The 27,130-nt window shown below is 51.9% G+C and overlaps 1 protein-coding gene across 1 annotated transcript in view; it reads left to right on the top strand.

Annotated features, from left to right (window-relative positions):
* Positions 1–26,623, top strand: part of FAM184B (family with sequence similarity 184 member B) — a 103,345-nt gene extending 76,722 nt beyond the window's left edge. Inside the window, exons 9-17 of the mRNA XM_056130370.1 lie at positions 3,530–3,635; positions 8,420–8,570; positions 10,561–10,706; positions 13,404–13,537; positions 14,966–15,112; positions 17,260–17,377; positions 22,707–22,811; positions 25,552–25,751; positions 26,490–26,623. Of these exons, the coding sequence (XP_055986345.1) occupies positions 3,530–3,635; positions 8,420–8,570; positions 10,561–10,706; positions 13,404–13,537; positions 14,966–15,112; positions 17,260–17,377; positions 22,707–22,811; positions 25,552–25,751; positions 26,490–26,583 (1,201 nt within the window). The 3' untranslated portion in view covers positions 26,584–26,623. The remainder of the gene's footprint in view (positions 1–3,529; positions 3,636–8,419; positions 8,571–10,560; positions 10,707–13,403; positions 13,538–14,965; positions 15,113–17,259; positions 17,378–22,706; positions 22,812–25,551; positions 25,752–26,489) is intronic.
* The last annotated feature ends 507 nt before the right edge of the window (positions 26,624–27,130 follow it).

Here is a 27,130-nt window from a genome sequence, read left to right as displayed (position 1 = left end):
ATAAAGGAAAATATTGTTAGAATGATGAACAAATAGGAAATTTCAACAGAGAAGTGGAAACAACGGGAAATGAAGAGTGTACTGGGCAAATAAACAATAAATTAGGGACCATTAATACAGAGTTAGTAACAGGAGTCAGATCAATAGAAAATTCTTACCCAGAGAATGAAGAAAATGGGTATTTGGGGGGGGGGGGGGTCGGCTGGAGCAATAGCACAGCGGGTAGGACATTTGCCTTGCACGCGGCCGACCCAGGTTCTATTCCCAGCATCCCATATGGTTCCCCGAGCACTGCCAGGAGTGATTCCTGAGTGCAAAGCCAGGAGTAACCCCTGAGCATTGCCAGGTGTGACCCAAAAAAGTAAAAAAAAAAGAAAGAAAGAAAATGGGTTTTTTGTTGTTGTTGTTGTTGTTGTTGTTGTTGATTTTTTTTGTGTTGGTTGTGGTTTTGTTCTTGTTTTGGTGCCAACAATCAAACCCAGGATATCATAAATGGAAGGTATGTGTTCTACCACTGAGTTATATTTCTGGCACCAAAGAAGTATTTTAAAATGAAGAGAAGGGCTGGAGAAATAGAACACTGGGGAGGGCACTTACCTTTAATGCAGCTGACCTGGATTTGATCCTCAGCATCGTATATGGTCCCTGAACTCTGCCAGGAGTGATCCCTGATCCCAGAGCCAGAATAAGCCCTAAGCATTACCAGGTGTGGCCCAACCCCCCCAAAAAATAATACTAAAATAAATAAGGGTCCAGAGTGATAGTACAGCAGGTGTTGCCTTGCACACGATCAACCCGGATTAAATCCCTAGCATTTCAAATGGTCCCCTGAGCACAGAACCAGGAGTAACCCCTGAGCATCACTGGATGTAGCTCCAAAACAAAAAGAAATAAGTAATATAAAAATAAAAATAAAGATGTCATCACTGCACTGAATTAAACATCAGCTGACTTGATAATCACATATTTGTAGCCCATAAATGAGAAGAATTAAAACAGAGAAGGGGGAAAAATAAATAATAGTGGTTTAAAGTCCCCCCAATATGGATAGCAGTACGCATACTTAGGAAGCTCCCAGCAGAATAAAAGCAAAAACCCTTCATAGAAAACAGAATAGGGAAAAAAAACCACATTAAAGCTGTCAGCATGTGAGAAAGACAAACTCCAGACAAAACATACTCAGCTTCTGAAGAATAGTAAAGACAATCGTCTTCTCATCATCCTTCAGTCCCATTTTCTTCTGAAAGCCAGAGAGTAATGAAGGGTAGGGACGGGAACCCTATTAGCTCCAAACTCTAAATCCAGTGAAATGCCCACAAATAATGCGAATGGAATTAAAATGCTTTCAGACAGATGAAAGTGTAGAGATTTTTTCACCAGTTAGCCTGCCTGGTGATGAATGTTAGTGGAGTTTATTCGACCTGAAAGGGCGTTACACCAGATCTAAATTTACCTTTACAGAAGAAAATTAAAAAAGCAAAGATAAATGCGTTATAAATGTAAAAGACTACACTCTTCCCTTCTCAGATTTCTTTTGGGGGTAAAGGAGCAGGTTTTGATGCTCAGGGGTAATTCCTGTAAGTGCTCAGGCGTGATCCTGGGTCACATGGGGGTCACTTGGGGGCTGGCCACGTGCAAGTCCTTCCTCCCGGTCTTATATCTGAGATCATCTTTAAATTCTTTTTAACGACATGAAAACTTGGGGCCGGAGCAATAGTACAGCGGGTAGGACACTTGCCTTGCTTGCGGCCGACCTGGATTCAATCCCTGGCATCCCATATGGTCCCCCGGGCACTGATAGGAGTAATTCCTGAGTGCAGAGCCAGGAGTAACCTCTGAACATCGCCAGGTATGACCCAAAAAGCCAAACATAAATAAATATAAATAAAGACATGGAGCTGTTTAATAACAGAAGCATAGCAACAATGTTGTATTATGGGGTTTTTAACATATTGAACAACATGTAACCCCATTAGCACAAAGAATAAAGATGAGAGTGCTTGCCTTGCACTTGACTGGCCTGGATTCCACCCCTAACACCCCGTATGGCCCTCTGAGCTCTGAGCACAGAGCCAGGAGCAAACCCTGAGCACCACTGGGTGTGGTCCCCCTATCCCATACCCCAAACAAAAATCCAAGCTGTCTCAAAAAAAAAAAATAGTAGGTATGACATGATGAAATTATTCTACTGGGAACAATCTTTATTTTACTTGAAGCCACAATATTAACTCTAAGAAGATTGTGATGAACAAAGTATACAAATTATAATCCAGTAGTTAGCATCAATAGAAAGAAGATCTAAAAGTCGAGTAAGAGAATTAAGTCAGGATACAAAAAAATGTTTGTCAGGTAGAAAAATTCCCAGATATTCCCAGAATACTTAAGCTGGCCCATGTTCAGGGGGTCTCACCTCACCAAATCAGAACCCTGCTTCTCAACACCTCTCTTTGAGGTCCAGTCTGACCCCTGACCTCTGGCTCTCTGGCCTCGTGTCCTGGCCTGAGCAAACACACTGTCCGTGTTCCCAGCAGTCTCTGTCAAGGGGTCGCCATGCGGGCCCATTGCCTTGTTAACAGGAGAAATCCTTGTCACCCCGTTCTGAGCCATAGGCATTTGAATTTCGCAGCTGGTTCCAAAGCTCAGGACTGAGGAGGAAGGTCTTGTCCCAAGACTCACGTCTAAGACAGAGTCTGCAGGACTGAAGGCGTGGGATGGAGGCCACCATAGAGCACTGCCTTGTGTCAGCGAGGCCCTGGGCTTAATTCCCAGCACAGACAGATGGAAGGAAAGGAGGATGGAAGGGAGAGAGGGAGAGAGAGAGGGGGATGGAGGGAGCAAGGGAGAAAGGAAGGAAGGAGGGAGGGAGGGAGGGAGGAGGGGAGGGAAGGAGGAAGGAAAGAAGGGGAAGGAAAGGGAAGGAAGAAGGAGAGAGGGAGAGCGAGGAAGGAAGGAGGAGAGGAAGTAAGGACTCTAAATTTCTGTTGATAATCCTATTTGTGCTGGAAATAGCTAGGAAAAGTCAGGGGCTCAGTTTGTACACTGTAAACTACTGTCTTCAAATAAAGTATCGTGGGGCTTATCTTCGTAGGCAGGACGGCTTGTGACATTAAAGACCTCACATTAAAGACCTCTCTCTCTCTCTCTCTCTCTCTCTCTCTCTCTCTCTCTCTCTCTGTCGCTCCCAAACGGTTCCCTATAAATAACTCTGAGATCTCACGCACGGACTGTTCATTGTTTCCAAAGCACCCACTGAAGTTATCAGGGCCCCAGGAGGGGACGTGCCCAGCACACCCGAGGCCCAGAGTCTGGCCCCTGGCAGCCCCTCGCCTTGAGCATTGCCAGGAGGAGCTCTCACTCTTGCTGCTGTGTTGGGTGGCGGGGGTGGGGCGTTGGTCGGACCCCAGCTGCAAGGACCCCCGGCTGCACCGCCTGAGGAAGCCCTTAGTCAGCCACTGCTTGCACCTGTGGCCAGGCGGGTGTCCCCTTCCCGCCCGGCATCTCTCACCATGGTGGCTTCTTGTCTCCCAAGGATCCAGCCGCCCTTCCGGGAGAGAGCTGACCCGCAGCCCACAGCCGACTCTGTGCCGGACGAGCAGAGTCCCAAGCTGCAGGAGTGGCCGAGGCAGAAGGCGCAGGTAGGACTGCAGACACCGCCTCCTCTGTGGACAGGCCCGTGGGCTGGGGGCGGCAGGCAGGGCCAGGCCAGCTGGGATTCTGGGTTCTGGGCACTGATTCATTCCACCCACGAGCAGTTTGAGCCCCATCGAAGAACAACCGGACGGTATGTGCTGAGAAAGCAAGGGATGAGCAACATGCATGTAGTGTGATGGGCAGGTGTCGTGGTGCCGTGGACAGTGCTTGCCTTGCCTGCCCGAGTCTCTGGTTGAACCCCCAGATTTGATGATACCTTATTGAAGGGGGCACACCAAGCGATGCTCAGGGCTCACTCCTGCCTCTTTGCGCAGGGTCGCTCCTGGAGGGCTCAGAGGACTCCATGGGGTACCAAGTGTCGAACCCAGATTAACTACATGCCAGGTTATGCACCCAACTTGCTGTCCTCTCTCACTGCGCCCCCACAATGTCTAGCTTCCATTTACAGCCAGTGCACTTTACATTTCCGTATAGTGCTCGTGCCATTCTCCTGATGTGAAGTCAGAGCACCTGCTGTGCGAGGGCTCCATTAGCAGGAGCCCGTGCTCAGGGTCAGTGATGAGCACGTGAACAAGCTCCAGCTCTACAGCAAAGCGTGACTGAAGATGAAAATTATTGGCCCTTAAAACACATTTAGCCAGGGCTGGAGTGATAGCACAGTGGGTAGGGCGTTTGCCTTGCATGCAGCCGACCCAGGTTCGATTCCCAGCATCCCATATGGTGCCCTGAGCACTGCCAGGGGTAATTCCTGAGTGCAGCGTCAGGAGTAACCCCTGTGCATCGCCAGGTGTGACCTCAAAAAGCAAAAATAAATAAATAAATAAATAAACAGAAAACCACATTTAGCCACTGGACTTCAAATGAAGAACATGAATTTTTATTTTCCCATTGGTCATGTGAAGAGTTGCTTTCTCTGTTATCTGCCACAAATGAAACCTGATGGCATCAGCACAGTAGTTCATTGTGAACACAGGTCACAGTGTCACCAGGAGGGTCCCGAAGAGATAGGATGGTGGGTAGGACATTTGCCTGGGGTTGGTCCCCAACACCCCATATGACCCCCTAAACACCACCTGAGCAAAGCAGTAAACCCTGAGCACCACCAGGTAAAGTAAGTAAGTAAGTAAAGGCCCTCCCGTTGATCATTGATTTGCTCGAGCGGGCCCAGTAACGTCTCCATTGGAGACTTTGTTGTTACTGTGTCTGACATATCGAATACGTCACGGGGAGCTTGCCAGGCTCTGCCGTGCGGGCGAGATCCTCTCAGTAGCTTGCCAGGCTCTCCGAGAGGGGCGGAGGAGTTGAACTCGGGTCGGCCACGTTGGCTGCGTGCAAGGCAGATGCCCTACTGCTGTGCTGTCGCTCCAGCCGACAGTAAACCCTGAGCACCACCAGGTGTGGCCTGGAAAGAAATGAAAAAGAAACACCCCCCCCCCCCCCCCGTGCCGTCAGCCTGTCAGCCAGCCTAGAAACTGGATTTCACTTTGTCTGTTCCAGCGCTGTCCCCCCTGCAGGTGAGGTAAGAGTGTTCTTCATTTCCCCCAAAAAAAGATCAGATCATCCCTAATCATGCCATTGGAATATGCGCTTCAGAAAGAATTTATTTGAAAAAAAAGGGGGGGCCAGAATGATGTAGCGCAGGTGGCATTTCCTACAGTATCCCAAGCACTGCCAGCAGGATTCCCGAGCGACCCCCGGGCATTGCTGGGTGTGGCCCCCCAACCCAAACACTAAAACCTTAGCGGCTGGGGCTCCCTGGTAGCGCCTGCCTTGCACACATGAGCCCCTGGGTTGGGTTGCAGCGCCCCTGAAAATTTAAAAAAGACCAAGAGGGCCAGCGGGGTGGGCAGAGGGTGTGGCCTGCCTGGGTCCCTGCAGCTGCCCGGGGCTGGGCACCGACCCCTGCTGCGCCCACCTGCTCTGGCGGCAGGAGCCGGAGCCACTGCGGTCCCTGAAGGAGTGATAGCACAGCAGGGAGGGCGTTTGCCTTGCACACAGGGTTTGATTTCTGGCATCCCATGTGCCCCCCACCCCAGCACCACCAGGAGTAATTCCTGAGTGCAGAACCGGGAGTAGCCCCAGCATCCCTGGGTGTGATCCAAAGAGCCAAAATTTAAAAAATAAAAGAGGAGAAAGGCATAGCCCCCAGTGATCCCTGGGCTAACGGCCCAGAACCAAGAGCCCAAGGGAGGGGTGATGGGGAAGACCCTCGTCCCTGGCCCCTTGGCCCCCACGGGCATCACCCACCTTCATCCCACCTTCACTAGACCATGCCAGGCTTTTCCTCAGGAGGAAGGACATTAGGGAAGAGGAAGACTCAGACCCCACCCTCCCCCCACACGTACCTGGGACTGCTTCCTTCCTCCTCTTTTCTCTCTTTCAACGCGGTGGCGCACACAAGCTGTTCATGATTCGGTGTCTCAGGCATTCCCTGTTCCAGTCCCATCACCAGTGCCACCTTCCCTCCACCACTGTCCCCTTAGCAGGCACAGAAGAAGGATGGATTTTGTATTGCTTGTTACAACTTGCTAAAAGCAAATGAAATGATAGAAAAATCACGATCATGATCATCCTGTTGTTCGTCGATTGCCTCGAGCAGACACCAGTAACATCTCCCTCGTCCTAGCCCTGAGATTCTAAAAAGTGCCACATTCAAGGCTCTTTTAGGGATAGGAGAATGAAACCCATCATTGTTACTGGTTTTTGGCATATTGGTTACGCCACAGGGAGTTTGCCAGACTCTGCCGTGTGGGCAGGTTACATTCGGTAGCCTGCCAGGTTGTCCAAAGCAAGAATGAGATAATAAGATGCGGCCGCGCTTCTGGGAGCTGGGTTTTATAGTCTCTGGGTCTTGGCCGTTGGTGGGATTACTTAAGAAAAAAAACTTAAGTAAAAAAAAAATTGTGATCATTTAAGTCACTGCTGAGGGCTGGCTGAGCGGGTTGTGGCCGGGGACCATCTGTGTTAGTTTCATTGAGCTGAGGTCGTGTCTGTGCCCCTCTCCCAGGTGACTCGCTGTGTGTCCACTGGACTGTCAGCGCTGTGGCATTTGGAGCTGTCCAGAAGCCGTAGGAGCCGTGAGGGGCCAGAGCGATACCACAGCCAGGAGGGCGCTTGCCTTGCACACAGCTGACATGGGTTCGGTTCCCAGTATCTCGTGTGGTCCCCTGAGCCCATCAGGAGTTACCCGTGAGCACAGAGCCAGGAGTGACCCCTGCACACTGTGAGGTGTGGCCTCAAATCAAAAAAACAAGAACAAAAACTGGATGGCGGAGTGTCCAGTGGGGCAGCTGCTGTGGGGTGTGGTTGGAGCGGCTGGGCCTTCCGGAACACTCTCCAACAGAGCCTGAGGGCTGCCTGCTGCGGGTGCATCCAGCCAAGAATGTGGGACCCAGCAAGGCCTTCCAGGCCTGTTATGCACAGAAGCAAAGAACGTTTTTATGGGCAGCAAGATAGAAGGCAAAGCTGAAACCTGTCTCTCCAGTCCCCGGGACAAGGGCTTTTGCATTGTTTTAAAGAAAGTTAGGGCCCAGAGCAATTCGGAGGGAGAGGGTAATTAGATAAAGCCAATAACGTGGGCTGGGCTTGGTTTGTTTTGGTTTTGGGGCTCAGGGCTTATTCCTGGCTTTGTGCTCAGGGATCACTCCTGGTGGGGTTTGGGAGACCACAGGGGGTGCCTGGAATTGAGTCCGGGTTGGTCGAGTGCATGGTGCATGGCGAATGCCCGGCCTGCTGTACTGTCTCTCTGGCCCCCGCTGGTGAGATTTTTAGGGGAGGAGGCAAATAAGGAGAAAGGTTCTCCGGAGAGAGTGTGTTGGTGGCTTCTGAATCAGCCCGAAGAAGGCAAAGCCAGTGGCGTTTCCTCCGGTGGCACGTCTCGCTGCAGAAGAGCCTGGCAGAGCACTACGCCCCAGACTTCCGACTTTATACACGATGAGTTTGGGCTCCCCGAGACTGGGGCTCTCCTAAGACAGAGCAAGCGACCGGGATGAGCCTCAGGCTGCGGGAACCAATTCACTCACAAAGAACAGCCTGGGGCTGGAGAGGGCCACAGCAGGCCGGAAGGCACTGGTCACATCCCTGCCACTGCACATGGTCCCCCAGCACTGCCCAAGGTCCCTCCTAGGCACAGAGTCAGGAATAGCCCCTGGGCACCCCATGTGTGTGGCCTGAACACGGACCACAGAAGGAATGAATGGATGAAAGATTTATGAACATCAAAGTTACCCCCGGGGCAGAGATAGTAATTTCTTCTCAGTGTAAGACTAGAGCCAGATGAGACCAGGAAAAGAAAAATGAGGAGGGACCCTCCCCACCTCCCCGCCTTCCTGTCAGTTCTTCTCAGCTCTGCAAGCTCTTCACAGACTCCACTCCCACTTCACTGGTCCTGGCTCAGGTGTAAGATGTTCATCGCACTTCTCCTGAATGTAGAAACTGGAGCCAGCCAGTCAATGTTTGTGTGTCTCTCTTGGCTTGCTTTCTCTCTCTTCTGCACCTCCTAACACCAAATTCTCAGTAAACGTAGCCACGGATGGGGTTGATGTTCACCTGGTACAAAACGGCTGCTGTGACCAGGCCATCACTACTGCCATCCCAGAGGCGTGGGAGAGCAGTTGCTGTGCTCCAATACTCCCTCCACAGAGGAGTGGCGAGTGCTCCAGGGGCAAGGGCCTGGAATGGGTCTCCTGTGCAGTGCAGACTGGCCCAGGGAATGGGTCTCCTGTGCAGTGACCACTTTCATGCTTCTTCCCACCCACTTTTGCCACAGGCCACAGATGAGCGGCTGAAGAAGGAATGCGGCCACAGCCCGAGCACCACGAAGGGCCAGCACCAGGCACAGCAGCCGGAGCTCCAGGCCAGGGAAAAGGCGCCACAGGAGCTTCCAGGGGAGCTGGAGAAGACACAGGCGCAGCTGATCGGTACCAGAGCCCACCCCGGGATGCCATGGGCAACAGCAGGCGAGGGCAGGGAATGGCGTCATCCTCCGCCTCATTGTCCTTTGCTCCAAATTGGAGTTACCATAAGGGCCCCCAGGACGAGACAAGATAGTACCCAGTGCCCAGCACCTGAAGTGAGTCCAGTGAAACTAGCTCCAGTGCTCACTGGCTGTGTGGCCTTGGGCAAGTGGCTTGACTGCTCTGTGCCTCCATTGCTTACCCTGTAAAATGGGAGAAGCGATAGCATCCACCCCACTGGGCTGTCCTAGAATTGCACCCGTCAGTGCATGGGAAATGCAGGAACCAGCCTGGAGCAGAGCCTACAGGCTCTGTGTGATTATTGGCTGCCATTCATGGGTGCTGGCAGGGACCTCTTTGATTTCTGCAGATCATGTCTCTGTCTCTGTCTCTCTGTCTCTGCCTCTGTCTTTGTCTCTCTCTTCTCTCTCTGTCTCTCTCTCCTCCCTCTCTCTCTCTCTCTGTCTCTGTCTCTGTCTCTCTCTCTCTTTGTCTCCTCTCCTTTACTTTCTCCTCGACTCTCATCTTTCTTCCTTTTCCCCCTTCAGAGTCAGACAAAATGCCAGGCATTAAAGACCACTTTGGCTTTATCGAATGGGTTTTTTTTTTCCTTTTTCAAACGCAGTCTCTTAGGATCATTATGGGGAAAAGTCACCTTTTACATCTCAGAGTATTGGATCTCCATTCCCCAGTGCACCCTCTAACCCTTCTCCAGGAATGCTGTGGGAGACGGAGGGAGGGTCCCCTGTGAGCAGGGGCCGGCAGGGGGCGCGTGGAAAAGGCAAAGGCTAGTGCTGTCCACTGCAGATGCCTTCCGCTTGGCCAGAGTGCGAATACTATTGTGATAACGCATTTCCAAACATCGGGGTGTGTTTGGAGCCTTTAGAGAAAATAAGCTCTAGGAATATGGTATCAAAATCCCACTGCAGGATCCGGAGTGATAGTACAGCTAGTAGGGTGTTTGTCTTGCTCGAAGCCAACCTGGGTTTGATCCTCAGCATCCCATCTGGTCCCTCAAGCACTGCCAGGAGTGATTCCTGAGTGCAGAGCCAGGAGTAGCCCCTGCGTATTGCTAGGTGTGACCCAAAAAGCAAAAGAGAATTCTGTTGCAGAGGAAAGAGAACCCCACTGACTTTTCAACATAACATCGTTAGACTGTCTGAAAGTTAGGTTTGGATTTAATAGACCCTGATTTACAGAAAAGCTTAATAAGCGTCTGGGAAGTCTTTTACAGCTGATGCACTTTCACAGTCTCATTGATTTTCATGGTAAGTCCCATCAACTTATTTTACAGGTATAGGTCAAGCACTTTCTCTGTATCGGAAGCTGATCTTCGAGTGTCTAGCGCTGTTAGAACAATGTTCCCAAAGCTGTTCGCAGTCACTAAAATGCAAGGTCGAAAAAGTCTAGAACAGAAAAGTACCAAGTTTGCTAGTACTTGGGAATTCTTCTCATTTCAAAAATTAGCTCGTGGGGGGCTGGAGCCATAGCACAGCGGGGAGGGCATTTGCCTTGCATGCAACCGACCTGGGTTTGATCCCCGGAATCCCATAGGTCCCCTGAGCAACGCCAGGAGTAATTCCTGAATGCAGAGCCAGGAGAAAGTCTTGTGCATTGCTGGATGTGGCCCCAAAAAGCAAAAAAAAAAAAAAAATTAGCTTGGGGCCCCATTGATAGTGCAGTGGGGAAGGTGCCCGCCTTTCCCATGTCCAACCTGGGTTCAATCCCCAGCACCCTACATGATCCTCTGAGCCCCACCAGGAGTGATCCTGAGCACAGAGCCAGGAGCGTCAGCCCCTGAGCACTGCCGGGTGTGGCCCCAAGACAAAAAAGTTGGAGGAGAACTTGATCCAAGCTCTCAGCTGCTCTCCGTGTCTCTGAACCTACCTGCCACCACCACGAGCCCAGCCACGCACCCCCAGCGCCCCTCACTCTCCTCTGCTCTTCCTTGCAGAGACCCTCCAGAAGGAGCTGGCCGAGCAGCAGGCCGCCTGCTGCGAACACCGGAAGGACTTGGAGGCCCTGCACGCTGAGCGGAGGGCACAGCGCAGCCTGGCTCAGGGTCCGAGTGATAGTGAGGACCACGCTGGCACCGCAGAGGTCAGCGCTCCTGCCCACGGCATGCTCTTCCGGGGGCTGCCAGAAGTGCACCGGGTTCTAGAAGGTTCCTTTCCTTCCTGATTGGCAGTGGGGAAGCCACAAGCAGGGGAAGCCTGCAAACGCCTCGCTTTAGGAACAAAACAACAGGAATTTGTTGTTGTTATTGAGTTTTTTGGTTTTAGGACCACATCTGGCCAGTCCCAGCAACTCCCACCCCACCCCCACCCCAAGGGGCTTGGTTCCTGCTGAGTTCTCTGCTTCCATTGTCTTTGGGCTTTTGTTATTCAGAGAGAGAGAGAGAGAGAGAGAGAGAGAGAGAGAGAGGTCTTTCGGTGTGTAAAGAAAAAAAAGGACGACAGTGGTCTCTCTCTTCTTCGGGTTCGGTAGTCTCAGGCCGTTTCCCCACTCCGGGGAGGTCGATGGCGATGGGCAGGTGAAGGAAGGAAACGAGGGCCAGGCTGGTTGGTCTTAGTAGCATTTTATTACAAGGAAGTTTATCGCATAAAAGAAATTTATGTTATGGAGGGCCCAGGATCTCTCACACTGTCACCTCCCGGTTCTCTCAGGTCTGTACCCCCTAGAGAGCCCCAAAATCTCCTTTTATTGATCATGGTACCTCTAAAGGGCACAATACAGTGATGTCATCAAAAGGAGTTACAGAAAGAACACCGAGGCAGCAAAACATACATTGTTTCCTTGCATCTGCAGGCCAGTAATTTTGGCCTCTGGAAAGAAGATACAAAACCAAGACTGAAACCTTTCTTGGGCTACAAGCACTTGGATTTGCATCCCAAAGACTCCTCTGGCTAGAGCCGGAATCTACATCTGAAAGATCTGGCCTGGCTAGCACCTGAGATCTGCATATCTAGGACTGGCTAGGTTTCCCTGAGAAAAGGGAAACTGCCTCTTACAATATTCTGAAATTATTTAAAAGGCAGTTTGAAAGGGAAAAATGTTCAGCCTCATCCAAACTAGTCAGGACACACAGGAAAGGCGCTTCTAGAACAGATTCTCATTTAGCGGATCAACCACCCTAGAGCAGAATCCCCTGGGTGTGTTTCTCCTCTCCTTGTCCAACAGACATATAAGCATACATAACATAAATCATTTTGTATGGACACAGTAAGAAATACTTTAAGCTTATAGAATTGCTCTCCTAGGGCCATCTCAATCTCAGACTACAGTGCTCAGGCCAGATAGTCTTTCCTATCCCTAGCAGGGTCTTAGTCTCGTCGTTCCTTTTGGATCATGACATTTGTCTATGATCAAACTCTTTTTCATCGATTTGCTCGAGTGGGCCCAGTAACATCTCCATTGGAGACTTTGTTGTTACTGTGTTTGGCATATCGAATACATCACGGGGAGCTTGCCAGGCTCTGCCGTGCGGGTGAGATACTCTCGGTAGCTTGCCAGGCTCTCCGAGAGGGGCGGAGGAATTGAACTCAGGTCGGCCATGTTGGCTGCATGCAAGGCAAACGCCCTACCGCTGTGCTATCGCTCTAGCCCTTAACTTAGAGTTAAGAATTGTGGCACTTTGGCCTGGCCCATTTTGATGCCAGGGTAGCTGCCCTGGGTTCATCCAGTCCCTCGTCATGACCCTGCTTTTGGGGTGCTAGGAACTAAGGGCAACTGAGGCTTAAGTCGAGAAAGCAGATGCCCGGGAATGAATAATATTCAAAGCCAATTAAATCCTAAATTACAAAGCATAACATTGACTGTCTTCCTGTATCTATACAAAAAAGGCCATTGCATTAAAGTAAACTATTCAAAAGACATAAGGAGAGGAGAAAGGCAATATTAACTTACAAGTGCCGTGTCCTTGAAGGATCTGACCTTACAAATTAACAGATTCTGACTAGGGGAAAAGCTGATTAACTGGTTGGGGAAGAGAGCACAAAGAAGTGGTTACAGACAAATAAAGTAATGGGAGTCACTCGGGAGTACTGTGATGGGTATAACCTGATAAACCTAAGTTCCTTGTGGCAAGGGAGAAAAGGACAAATCAATTATTATCCTACATTTCGGTGTCTGTCTCTCTTCCTCTAACTTCACTCAGCTTGGTACTGTCCAGGTCCCTCCATGTTGCAGCGAATTGCATGAGTTTATCTTTTCCATGGCCGAGTAATATTCCACTGTGTACACGTATCATAGTTTCTTTTACCCATCATCTCTCCTTGGACACTTGGGTTGTTTCCAGATTGTGGCTATTGTGGACAGTGCCTGCGTGCCGTTTTAAATTCAGATACAGTGGGGTGCCAGACAGACCTTTGAGACAGCCAAGCAGGGTGGCCGCTGGCATCTGAGCTACACAGACACTCTCGCTGTCTGGCCACCCCAGTGTCCTGCGCATTCCTGGATCTCCATCTCAACTGGGAGGCTCCTGGCACACCCCTTGCCTTGCCTCATCTCCTCACCAGCCCTCGCTGAGCTCCCGCACTGGGCAGCGTGGGTGGACTTGACACGCTGGTGTCCTTGTGCCGGGAAGGGCTTCCCAGAGCCGGCAGTGTTTGGTAAGGCGCTTGCTTTGCATGCAGCAACCCCGGGTTCGATCCCTGAGTCCTGCCAGGAGTGGGTTGGCCGTGAGTTCAGCACGCAGCACAGGGCCCGACCTGTCACGGCACATCTGTGGCTGTTTGGCCCTGTTGTCTGCGGTTTTGCGCCCCCTGGCAGCTTCTTCCCTGGACACTTTCTCCCCAGGAAGGGATGGGCGCTGCTGAGCTGCTGAGCGGTCCATGGGAGGAGAACGCACAACTCAAGGATGCGGTGCGGCGGCTGCGTGCAGAGGTAGAGCAGCACCAGCAGGAGGCGCTGCAGCTCCGCGAGCAACGCAGGTGAGTCCGTTGGCGCCCCCCACCCCCTGGGCTGGGGAGGTGAGCCCCGAGCTCTACAGATGGGCACTCTGGCCACTGGGTACCCGCTGGCCTTCTTTCCCTAGGAAAGACAGTCCCCCTATCAGCACAATGTTCCATGGACATTATTAACTCTTTCATCCAAGGTTCTAGAACTTCCAGAGGATGTGTATCTTATCTTTAAAACTTGAGAGTGTGTGGTTCACCGTGCTATTAGGAATGTTTTCTCACGCACATATCACGTGTGTACCTCCTCCCTCTCCCAAGAACCCCAACACCCCTCCCTCCACCAGACCTCCCCCCTCAGTTGTGTGGATTAGTTTTTCCATTGTGATACCTTTAGCCCTTTGTTGCTACTTTGTTGCATATCTTTAAGTCATCCATATCCAAGAGATCATTCTGTGTCTGTCCCTTTCCTTCCATGATATCCTCTAATACCATCCACGTTGCTGCAAGTTACATGGTTTTGTTCTTTCTCAGAGCTGTGTAGTATTCCACTGTGTCTATATAGACTGCACCATCTGGAGCCACTCCTCAGTAGTTGGGCGTTTGGATTTCCCACTTTTTGGCTCTTGTACTAAGAGAGCAGTGATCCCAGGTGTGCTTAGACCTTTTCCAATCCACATGTTTGTGCTCGGGGGATAGATGCCAAGAAGTGGCATCACCTACAAGTGTCTTAGGGGGACCGTGGGGAAATCACTGGAGATGTCACTGTGTGCTTTGAACTAGGTGTGAGCCAGCCGCTGACCTCTCCAAGACCTGGTCACCACTTCTCAGGGCCCTTCCAGAGAGCAGTGACGGGTGGCGGGTCCCTGGTGGTTACCGTTGGGCCCTGACCCCGCTGGAATACTCTTCCTGGTCCTGAAATCCAGCCCCCTCCCCGCAGAAAGCTGAGCCCTGAGCATTTGATCTCCTTAGTTGCTCCAGGACTTTGCGGGCTGTTTCCTGTCGAGGGAGCTTTGTTAGCTCCCCACCTCCCAACATCACTGTCCAAGTGGAAGTCACCCTGCCTGGCTCCTCAGAGCCGCCGCCGTGACAGCCCCCCGGTGGAGCCTCCCCTGCTGCTGTTTGCTGCTGTTTGACTCAGTGCAGGGTGCCTGCCCCCCAGACATCGCCCCTTCACACTCCCCTTTCCCTTCTGTGGAAAAGGGTGCGGGGGGAGGGGGGGTGAGAGCAGGCGAAAGCGCTGAGCAGAAAGTCCCATAGGTCTGATTTCTCCTGGACCCCACAACTCAGAGACCCCCACCTGCGGCTCCTCTTCCCATGACATGGAACCACAGACGTGCCCCTCGTCGTCCCCCCACCCCCCGTCCTCACTGTCTCTGGAGTTCAAGAAGGTAGGGGCAGCCGAGGGTCCAGGAGCTTGAACCTCTGGAGCCTGGGGAGTCCATGGGCCCCCATCCTCCACAGGCTGCTGGAGGAGGAGCAGCAGGCCCAGCGGGCCCGGGAGGTGGACGTGCTGCGCCAGGAGCACCGGAAGGAGCTGCAGGCCCTGGCGGCAGACTTCAGCAGTGCTCAGGCCCGGCTCCAGGCCCGGCTGGCCGCCCTGGAGACTGAGTAAGTGTGGGGGGAGCTCCTGGGTGGACGGGCTTGTCCGCGCGCCGCTTGGCTAGGGTGACCCGCTCCTCTCCGAGACTCTGAGACTTCCTGGGTTAGACGTCCCGCGTCCCAGGAGGCAAGCGACTGGTGGGCCAGCCGTCAGTGGGGGACTGTGGGTTCTGTTTTGTGCCGGCCACTGGCAGCGTGGAGGAAGGGAGCTCCGCCTTGCGCTGGTGGTTCACTCTTACAGGGCTGAAATTTTTGAGGGGTCACACCTGGAGTGGTTCACTCTTACAGGGCTGAAATTTTTGAGGGGTCACACCTGGAGTGCTCAGTGGTTCCTCCTGCCTCTGCACTCAGGAATTACTCCTGTTAGTGCTTGGGGACCATATGGGATGCCAGAGACTGAACCCGGGTCGGCCACATGCAAGGCAAACGCCTTACCTGCTGTAATATGGCTCCAGCCCCTTGGAGCAGCTTTTTCAATGAGCATCTGCCTTCTGTGAATACCAGTCATGTCTGCGCAATAGTCCTGCAAGGTGAAGACTGCTGTCTCCACTGGTAAATGAAGAAAGAGAGTCTGCCAGGCACACAGTAGTTGCTTTATTCATTCACCAAAAATCCCCTAAGGGCCTACCGTGTCCCCCCCTCCGCCAGGGTTTCAGGCTTCAGTGTTAGGACAGGAACAAACCAGACTGTTCCCAGGCAGCCCACATGTTCTAGCTGGGGACTCCTGGAGGCAGAGGACAGAACAACCCAATTACCACTTCACTTGATAGCTGGTAGTAAGCACATGGGGAGGAAAGGGGATCGATGTCTAGGGGATGGCCAGGGTGGGCAAGGACAGCTGCTCCAAGGACACAAGGTTTGAGCACAGGGAGGGAAGGCTGAGAGGGCCTGTGGAGGAAGAGCAAGTGCAAAGGACCTGGGGTCCGTGGCAGGAGGGCTCCAGAGGCCTGAGTGAATGAGAGAATGTGTGGGAAGAGGTGAGCGGGGTGGGTGAGTGGGAAAGAAAGGAGGGGCCCTGCCCTGGATGAACGGGAAGGGATGAGCTGTGTTCGGGGTGCCCTGGGAAGCCTCTGCAATGGGCATCACCTGTCTGTGTCCCATGGGGTCTGGAATCCCTTTTAGTGGACTCACTTCAGGCTGCTCAGAGAGGAGATTGGGGGCTCAGGGTCGCTGCAAGGGGGAGGGAAAAGGCTTGCCTAGATCCAGGGGACGGGGAAGGGATTGCCTCTGTGCAGGTTCTGATGGTTCTTCTGCCACTAGGTGCAGCATCAAGAAATGCACCTCTGAGTCTGGCCTTGGCTTGAGCAGCGGTTCCTGCCCTGTGCGCAAAGGAAATGAGCCCAATGCACCCATGTCAGGGACGCTTGCCACACACTGAGTGCTGACTGTTACAGCGACTCCTTCCCCGCCTGGGTGCAGTGGGGCCGTTTCGCTGATTCACTTTGGATTTCGGGAGGGCCACACTCAGGGATTCTCAGGGCTTACTCCTGGGGCTGTGCTCAGTGCTCAGTCCTGGCGGTGCTGGGGGGACCAGAGGAGATGCTGGGAATCGCTCGTGGGGTGCAACGCAAGCGCCCTACCGGCTTCCTGTGTGCTGGCCCCTGGGTGCCCATTTGCATGCCCACCTTGTTGTATTCTATTTTATTTAGTACTATTATTATTTGTTTGGGGGGGGGGGTCACACCTGGCAAAGCTCAGGGGTTCCTCCTAGCTCTGCACTGAGGAATTCCTCCTGGCGGCGCTGGGGAGGCCAAGGACTGAACCTGGGTGGGCCGCGTGCAAGGTAAATGCCCTCCCTGCTGTCCACCCCTCAACATCCTAGGGGACAGTCCAGGCCCACGGTGACATAGCTAGGAAAAAGGAAGCGCTTTTACTAAGTCCCAAGCCACCTCACTCCAAAGCCCTGGCCTCTCACCAACCACGGCAGGAACTCGAACCCTCCCCTGGCTCCACCACCCACCAGGAGGCAGATCCCGCCCCCGCACCGGACCCCCTTCCCCGCCCCCAGCGCTGTAGGGCCGCGACGCACACGCCCGCCGCGCCCCGCGGTGAGCAGCAGAGGGCGCCAGAGGCACGCGGGCCTTAGTGGGCCCGGGGCGCCCTGCGCTGACGGCGGAGTGACTGCAGGGGGCGCTCACGCGAGCCTCCTCGGACAGGCGGAAAGACGCCGCGGAGAAGCCCGCCAAGGGGGCGTCGAGGCCCGAGGACCTGCAGCTCATCGGCCGCCTGCAGACCCGCCTGAAGGAGAGGGAGGACTTCATCCGGCAGCTCACGGTGAGGCCCCGCCCCCCGCTCGCGCCCCGGCCGGCCGCCCCGCGCCCCGCACCCCCGCTCCGCACCGCCCGGGATTCGAAAACGCGATGCTGTGGTTTTCCGCGTGGCTTTACCTTCGCTTTCCCAGAGTCCCCAGATCATAACCGGGGGCCGGAGAGAGAGTCCAGCGGGCGAGGCTGACCCGGGTGCGATAAGTAAAATAAAATAAAACTAAATAAAAGTAAAGCCACTCACGTTAATCCCCATCCACAAGGTCACCCTTAAAAATTCGGCAGTCGGTTGGCTTTGCTTTTGGGTTTTTTGGTTTTTAAGTCACACTCGCCCCTATACCCAGGTCGGACGACCGATTTGCACGTCAGGACCGCTACGGACCTCCACCAGAGTTTCCTCTGGCTTCGCCATGCCCAGGCATAGTTCACCATCTGCATGACATCTTATTATCTCACTCCTACTTTGGACAAACTGGCAGGCTACCGAATATAGCCTGCCCACACGGCAGAGTCTGGCAAACTCCCCTTGGCATACCCAATATGCCAAATACCAGTAACAACGATGGGTCTCATTCTCCTAAAGAGCCTTGAATATAATCTCAGGGCTAGGATGAAGGAGACGTTACTGGGGCCTGCTCAAGGCAATCGACGAATAACAGGATGATGAAATGAAATGAAATGAAGTCACACTCCGTGATGCTCAGGGCTTATTCCTGGCTCTGTGCTCAGGGGTCACTCCTCAGGGGGCTCAGGGAACCATATGTGGCGTCAGGGATCAAATTCCGGGCAGCCACATGCAAGGTGAACGGGCACCTTGGACCTCTATACTCTCTCCTCAACCCCCACTCTGGTTATTTTTGTCTATTGTATAAAACAATCTATTCTCAATAGGAAATGGTTCTCACAGGAAAATGGAAGCAAAAACGTCCTCACCTCCTTCCACCCCCACACACAGACTCATACATGTACACAAGTATATAAACACATACACACATATGCACACATGTATACATACATATGAACCATACACACATACATAAACACATATACACATGTATACACACATACAAACCATACGCACGTATACATAAACACACACACATATCACTTAATCACTTAACTTCCCATTAGTCGTCGATTTGCTCGAGCGGGCGCCAGTAACGTCTCCATTTATCCCTGTCGCATGCTAGTGTAGCCCAATGGCATCTGTTCGCTCTGGGAACATGAAGAGCCTCAAACCGATCGTTCATGGTCTTGACGAAGAAGTCTGACCATCTGGTAGGTGGGCGGCCACACGGTCTTTTGACATCCCGTGGAATCCAGTCAGTAACAGCTCTAGTCCAGTGGTCGTCTTTAAATCTCATTACGTGACCAGCCCATCTGATTTTCGACACCTTGGCACATGAGACAGCGTCCCTGATTCTTGATCGTCGACGGATGTCAGAACTCCGGATTCTTTCTCTCATTTGAGTGAAACGTGATATTCCAAGCATAGCTCTTTCTATTCTTCTTTGGGAGACCTGAATAGTGTTCTCATCTTGTTTGCGTAGGGCCCAGGTCTCTGAGGCATATGTTAATGCAGGAAGAACAGTGGAATCAAAGAGATGTGCCCGGAGCCGGAGGTTCTTCGTCCTCTTAGCTATTTCTTCGACGTTCTTGAAGGCGTTCCAAGCCGCTCTCTTCCTCCTGCGCAGCTCGGGTGCCAGGTCGTTTGTCATGTTGACTTCTCGACCTAGGTACACACAGCTGTTGCATTCGGAGACGGTCATTCCGTTGAGAGCGAATGGGGCATCAGGAACGAGACTGTTTCTCATAAACATTGTCTTCGTAAGATTCAGCTGTAGTCCGACCTTTCCACACTCACGGTCAAAGTCGGCCAGCATTTGTGCCACTTGGCTGATGTTTGGTGTTATTAAAACAATGTCATCAGCAAAGCGGAGGTGGTGTAATTGCCGACCATCTATCTTCACTCCCATTCCTTCCCATTCCAGTCGTCGCATGATGTTCTCAAGGGTGGCACTGAAGAGTTTCGGTGAAATGGTATCACCCTGCCGCACCCCTCTCCTGACATCAACGATCACTTCTTTGTAGAATGGTGAGATCCTGGTAGTGAATCCGCAATACAGCTCACGGAGGATCCTGATGTATTGGGCTTGAATGCCCTGATTGGCTAGGGCTTCAATGACCGCTTCCGTCTCAACAGAATCTAAGGCCTTCTTTAAATCAATGAACGTTAAACAGAGCGGCATCTTGAACTCCCGAGAAACCTCAATGAGCTTGGTTATTGTGTGGATATGGTCGATGGTGCTGAATCCTTTGCGGAACCCGGCTTGCTCGCATGGTTGTCCTTCATCTAGTGTTCTGCCACTCCTATTTAGGATGACTCGAGTGAACAACTTGTAGATGACAGACAATAGGCAGATCGGACGATAGTTGCCAATGTCATGGATGTCTTCCTTCTTGAACAGTAGTACGGTCCTGCTGGTTTTCCATTGGGACGGAACCTTGCATTCAGACAGGTAGCGAGTGAAGAGCCGAGCCAGTGTATTGATGAGTACTGACGGCAGGTTCTTCAGGTGTTCAGGTCTGACCTTGTCTGGGCCGGGTGCTGTTTGTTTCTTTACCGACGAAATGGCGTGTCGGATTTCGGAAGGGAGAATGTTGGGAACGACATATCCATCCTGTGGAATTTGGTATGTCGGCAAGTGGACATGGCTATCGAAGAGATTTGAGTAGAAGTCATGGATAATCTTCTCCATTGCCGTTCTGGAGGATGTGATGGATCCATCAGGACGTCGGAGGGCAGTCATCTTGGTCTTGTAGTTGGCGAAGGACAGGCGGGCGTAACGAATACTTTTCCCAACTTCTGCCGCATCTACCAGTACTTCTGCTCTTCTCTCTTTGAGGTCTTCCTTGATCGCATCTCTGCACTGCTTTGCGAGCTCGGACATTAGCTTGCGGTGGCCTAAGGCATGCGCCAAACCACGCTGGCGAATTAGCTCAAGAGTTTTCGAAGACAGGCGTTTTTTTTGTGGCTATCTCTCTCTTGGCGTTCCTCGCACATTCATGGAGGTGCTGAACCAGTCGATCGTATTCCTCGTCAATGTTGTCAACAATGGTATCTTCCCATGTTGCCGCAATAGTGCCAAAGAGTTCCCAGTTGGTGGTCATTCTGGGAGTTCTCTTTTTGAACTTTGCAGCCCTTTCTCCCCGCTCTGTGAAGTAGAATTTTGCATGAAGGAGACGGTGGTCTGATCCCGTTCGAAATTTTGGGGCAACAGCGACATCGGTTAGGCAAAACCGTCGATTGAATATGATGTGGTCTATTTCGTTGTGGAATTGTCCACCGGGAGACTCCCATGTCCAACGTTTAGATTCTGCCTTCTGGAACTGTGAGTTACCATGGATGGTCTTGGTCGACATGATGAACTCAGACAGTCTCTCACCCTGTTCGTTCCATTCTAGGCCATGGGTCCCGATGTGAAGTTCTTCAGCTGATCTTCTCGGTCCTATCTTGGCATTAAAATCACCCACAATGATCTTGTAGAAGGTGTGGTCTTCTTTATAGAACTTCTCCAGCTCCATGTAGAACTTCTCGATTTCTCTTTCATCATAATGAGATGTTGGTGCGTAGACAACGAAGATAGAAACTGCAGGCAGTGAGCCACATCTATTCAAATGTAAACGTCCGATTCGGGTTGTTAGGCATTCGAATGAATCAATGCTCTTGGCCAAGTTTGTGTTGACAAGGACACCGACACCTCCGACACCTCTTTTATCGCATGTTCTGAGGAACAATTCTTCTCCAGTGTCGAAAACGGCATGGTGAGATTTGTGCCTTCTTGTTTCGGTCAGACCAATGATGTCGTACTTGATCATTCGCGCTTGTACCATCAGGTCCTCCATGGATGCATCTGATGCTAGCATACATGCATTGAAAGTACAGACGATCATTTTTGTCTTCCTTCGTTGTGGCAGCCTAGGTCGGCCTTGAGATTTTGTCGGCCTCTCCTTTCTCATCCTTCTCAGTGCTGCCATGTCGGTGAAGCCTTCAGGGTCAGGTGAATGAGACCAGTTGTAGTTACTGGTTTTGGCATATCAAATACACAACGGATAGCTTGCCAGGCTCTTTCGTGCGGGCGGAATACTCTCAGTAGCTTGCCAGTCTTTCCAAGAGGGACAGAGGCTTTTGGGGTGACCTCTAATCACCCTTGTAGGTGTTACCATATTTCAACCCTATCAAATATGGTACAACAATTCCTGAAGATGGGTATTTAGTGTCTTATGATGTGTCGCGCGGCCGCTTTGCAGCCGCGCGGGTCCGTAAAGCGTCCTGAAGTGTGGCAACGGCTGGGTAGTGGAGGTAGATATGCACATACATATATAAACTACACACACACACACACACACACACACACACACACACACTCTAGGTCCCACCCCAACTCTCCAACCAGTTTTATGTTAGTTTTATCAACAAGACAATCAGGACATTGATCATCGACTGAACCCCACATGGCATTCGTAAGGAACTTCTTCTTTGCCAAGTGTGGCAAGGGTCTGACGGTGCTGCCCATAAATGTTTGTAAATAGGTAATTATCTCTTAGACAGACACATTGGGGCTGGGGAGATAGTCCAGGGGTCCGATTTGCCTTGACGGATTCTGGTTCTATGGCTGGTGTCACATCTGGTCCCCTGAGTCCAGGAGTGGTCCCTGAGTCCAGAGCCAGGAAGAAGCTCCAATCATCAACAAACAAACAAACAAACAAGCACAGCAGGACTGGAGAGATAGTACAGGTGTTAAGGCATTTGCCCTGCATGCGGCTGGACTGGACCCTGGTTCAAATCCCCAGCACCACGCACTGCCAGGCTCACTCCGGAGCACAGGGCAGGAGTCATCCCTGAGCAGTGCTGGGAGTGGGCCAAATAGGAAATCCCTAGCAAAGCAACACTGTGGAGACAGTCCAGGGTTGGAGGCACGTGCCTTGTGCGTAGCCCACCCTGGTTCTATCCCTGGCACCACGTATGGTGGTGCCCTGAGCATAGCCAGGAGTAAGCCCTGAGCACTGCCGGCTGTGACCCACCAGCAGCAGCAAAGAAGTCACACAAAACGAAAGGAGAGGGCAGGGGAGGGGGCAGGCAGCTATGCACCTGGCTTTGGGTTCCTTGGCCACGAGTAACTTTTTGCAGGAGCCTCTTGGCGGTGGCCGAGCTCTCTGCACCTGCTTCCCTTACAAGTGAATGCAGGGCGCCCACCACCTCAACCCCTGCACCTTGCTTCCTGAGACCCCCTCCCTCAGACGCCCCCCTGGTCACACAGACTCTCCTGCTTTCCCAGGAGGAGCGGAGGTTCCACTACGCCGCCTTCCCCAGTGCCATGGCCCACCGCAACCGCTCCTTCTCCTTCAACCCTCACCCGGGCTACCTCACTCCTTCCATGAAGGTAAGGCTCTGCTCCTGCTTCCCGCCACCCTCCTCCCCGCGGGAGACGGAGGAGTCTTGGATTCTGATTAGGTGGGTTGTGTGCACCGTTTCGGGATGGAGGACTTTCTGCAAACCGTAACGGCAGAAACCGGCTTACCTCCACTGATTTTCCTCACCTGGGTTCGCCGTTTGCGAGCCAGCGTTACACGCCCACATCGCCACCAGTGAGAAGATTCATGCTCACATCTCTCTCCAGCACGTCCAGTCTGCGCAGGGCTGGAGAGTGCGAAGGCATTGCACGGAGGGAGGAGGCCGGGGTCCGTCCTCGGCAGCACGTGGCCCCTGGAGCACTGCAGGGAGGAGCCTCTGAGCACTGCTGGATGTGGTCCCAAACCAAACCAGCATCCTGAAAGCTCTGCCACAAGCCGAAGCCTTACGGTTCATAGAACAATAAGCCCATCCGCAATGGATGTGAGCTCATTTATAGTTTTTACGTCTCCCTCTTAGTGTGACAAGATTGATTTCTTGTAATATTAACACATTTTAGGAAAAGGGGTCTCCAGACCCTGCTGGGGTGGTGTATGGTTCTCTAAAATATGAAGAGATGGCTAAAGAAACTTTGGTACATCTAATGGAGTACTATGTAGCTGTTAGAAAAGTGAAGTCATGAAATTTACATAAAGTGATACTACATGGAAAGTATCATGCTAAGCGAAATGAGTCAGAAAGAGGGACAGACATAGAAAGATTGCATTCATCTGGGGAACATAAAGTAACAAAATAGAAGACTAATACCCAAGAGTGGCCGAGATTAGTACCAGGAATTTTGCTCCATGGCTTGGAGGCCAACCACACATGCTAGGGGAAAAGGGAGCTCAGATAGAGAAGGGAGCACCAAATAAAGGGTGTTGGGAGGATCCTCCCAGGATGGGAGAAGCATGCTGAAAGTAGGTTATAGACCAAACGTGATTGCCACTCAATGCCTCTTTTGCAAACCACAACACCCAAAAGGAGAGTGAGAACAAAAGGGAATGCCTTGCCACAGAGGGGGGGTGGATGGGGGGGATGGGGGCTGGGAGGGATATTGGGATCAGTGGTGGTGGAGAATGGGCACTGGTGGAGGGATGGGCATTTGATCATTGTATAATTGAAACCCAGGAACAAAAATGTGTAAATCTACAACTGTACCTCAAGGTGTTTCACTAATAAAAAAAATAATAATAAAATAAAATATGAAGAAAGTGGGGGCTGGAGCGATAGCACAGCAGGTAGGGCATTTGCCTTGCACGCAGCCAACCTGGGTTCCATTCCCAGCATCCCATATGGTCCCTCGAGCACCACCAGGAGTAATTCCTGAGTGCAAAACCAGGAGGAACCCAGTAACCCCTGTGCATCACTGGGTGATGCACATAAAAGCTAATAAATCACTGTCACTGTCACTGTCCTCCCATTGTTCATCGATTTGCTCGAGCGGGCTCAGTAACGTCTCCATTGGAGACTTTGTTGTGACTGTGTTTGGCATATCGAATATGTCACGGGGAGCTTGCCAGGCTCTGCCGTGCGGGAGAGATACTCTCGGTAGCTTGCCGGGCTCTCCGAGAGGGCGGAGGAATCAAACTCGGGTCGGCCATGTTGGCTGCGTGCAAGGCAAACGCCCTGCCTCTGTGCTATCGCTCCAGCCCAAAAGCAAATAAATAAATAAAGTATGAAGAAAGTGGGGCGCTCATCTGTATGCAGCTGAATCAGGTTCGATCCCCAGCATTATACAGTGTCTGAGCCCCACAGGGTTGATCCCTTGGGGTGGAGTCAGGAGTAAGCCCCGAGCACCGACTGATGTGGCCCCAAAACCAACTAACAAAAATCTGAAGATTTCAAACATAGTATCTGGTTTTAAATATTTATGGAATGCCCAAATTATAATATCTGAATTGATAAAACACATTGGTCCAAAAAAATCTCTGAATGAGATTGTGCACTGATGTGAATTTTGTTTTGGGGGTTGGCTCTTTAGAAGATTTCTTTATTATTATTATTTATTATGATGATTATAATTACTTTCAGACTTTGAGCCACACCCAGTGATGTTCAGGGCTTACTCCTGGCTCTGCACTCAAGAACCACTTCTGGTGGTGCTTGGAGGGGACCAGATGGGGTGCCAGGGATTAAACCTGGGTTGGCCGCATGCAAGGCAAGAGCTCTACCCACTGGACTATTGTTCCGGCTCCCTTTATTATTATTTTTGGGGAAAACTTAAAAAATGGAGATTCTGTGGTTTACAACGCTATTAATAATGGTTTCCTGTGCACATAATTCCAGGCCACACCCACCACGAGTGTACCTCTCCTCTCCCGAAAACCCAAGACCCTTCCTCCTACCTGCCCCCTTCCCCAATCAATTGTGTGGATCAGTTCTGCTACACTTACGTGTCTTCCAAAATGCACAGGGGTTAGAGGGAAGCGAGCTTTACAAATGAACGTCCTTCTGCCAGAGTGAGAGTGCGGCTCACAACCAAGCCAGGCCCCATCCCTGGCACCCCCTTCTTTCCCCCGAGCCCCGCCGGGTGTGATCCCTGAGAGCAGAGCCAGGAGGAAGCCTTGAGCACCACCAGGTGTGATGTGACCCCCAAACCTAAACAAAACAGAAGTGAACGTGAGCACTTCTAAAGGAGTCACTGCCATGCTCTCCGGGCTCTGCTGGGCAGGGCTTGCCTGCTGTGTTTTCAGCAGTGACCTGACAGACATTTCTCTTCCGGCAAGCAGAAAAAGAAGCTGGAGGAGGTGCCCAGCCGAGTGGTGAGCGTGCCAAACCTGGCCTCCTACGCCAAGAACTTTCTGAGCGGCGACCTGAGCTCCAGGATCAGTGCTCCTCCCCTGACCAAGTCCCCCAGCCTGGACCCGAGCCCCAGCGGTGGCCGCCCCTACAAAGCCACCCAGTCTCCGGACGTGAAAGCTGCCACCAGGTAGGGCTACAAGCTGCAGGGCCCCAACCCCTGCCCCCTGCCACCCCAGATGGGGGGAAGTCCAGTCCCTTCCTAGCCTGTGAGCAGAGTATGTGCAGCCAAACAAGCCCTGTGTGGGCACGGGGAGGGATGTCCTCACAAGTGGTCCACCAGGCTCCATCCCCAGCACTCCAGATGGTCCCCTGAGCCCCACCGGGGGTGATCCTAAGCGCAGAGCCAGAGGGACGCCCTGAGCACGGGCAGGTGTGGCCCAATGCCCCCCAATAAAAATAAGACGAAGATGATCGTCGGTCCCATCAGACTGATATGAGCCTACAGGAGCCAGTCCAGAGATGCACTTGCCGTAGTGGCTGGCAGTCCGTTTGCTTCCAGGCTTAGTAGGAAGGTTAGTTCACTGTGTCAGCTTGCAATTGTTTTAACTTTGATTATTTTAGGGCCACACCTGGCACTGCTCAGGCCACACGCAGCGGTGCTCAGAGTTTCCTTCTGGCTCTCTGCTCTGGGGTCATTACTCACAGGGCTTGGGGAACCACAGAGGGTTCTGGGGATCGAACCCGCATCAGCACATGCAAGGCAAACACCCTACCTGCTCTGCTATCGCTCCAGCCCCCAGCAAGGAGAAAAGAAGCAGTTAGTTTTCCCTGAAAGGATGGTGGGGGTCACACTGGTTATTGGATATTTTCACAATCAGCTTTAAAATAAACAAATAAACAAAAAACACTTTTTAATTTTTTTAAGGGCACAAGAAGGTGAAGCAGGCCAGTCCAAAGAAGCACAGCAGAAGCAGGGCTCAGCCCACCAGGAATGGTTCACCAAATATTTTTCTTTCTAAATACACCCTTGGGATATGGCATAAAGAAGACACTGAAGAACATTTCCTTTAAAACATCCAATGATCTGAAGCTGAATGGACTGAAATGCCAAATAACTTGCTTGTTGATATGTGGCATCCAAAAAAAGTCGGTATTTATATGCCCAACCCTTTCCTTTCTTTGTGGCACCACCTCATTAAAGAGAATGAGTCTTTGACATGAAGAGAAACCCAACAGTGGCGTCAGAAAGTCCCCGTAGAACAAGGTCATAGCGTGGCCCAGGAGCCACATGTCATGTCTAGTGTAAGATTGCCTTCTGCTTTGTGGAATATCAAACTTTGTGACTTCCATCACCTACCTTAAAGGTGCGTCATCTGATGTTAGGATCTCAGCCATCTCCACGTGAAAAGTCATTTCTGTGTAAATGCTCACAGTTCCAATACATACCTCTAACCTCAATAGGAAGGAAAAAAAGAGAGAACTGTGAAAGCCAATTAAGAAACCAAACCAAAACTCCGACCAATGGACCGTAACAGGCCTTGGCACACTTGGATGGGATCATTCGAC

The sequence above is a fragment of the Sorex fumeus genome, unplaced genomic scaffold (assembly GCF_029834395.1).
Source record: "Sorex fumeus unplaced genomic scaffold, SorFum_2.1 ptg000077l, whole genome shotgun sequence".
NCBI lineage: Eukaryota > Metazoa > Chordata > Mammalia > Eulipotyphla > Soricidae > Sorex > Sorex fumeus.
This window is presented reverse-complemented; position numbering and strand designations above follow the sequence as displayed.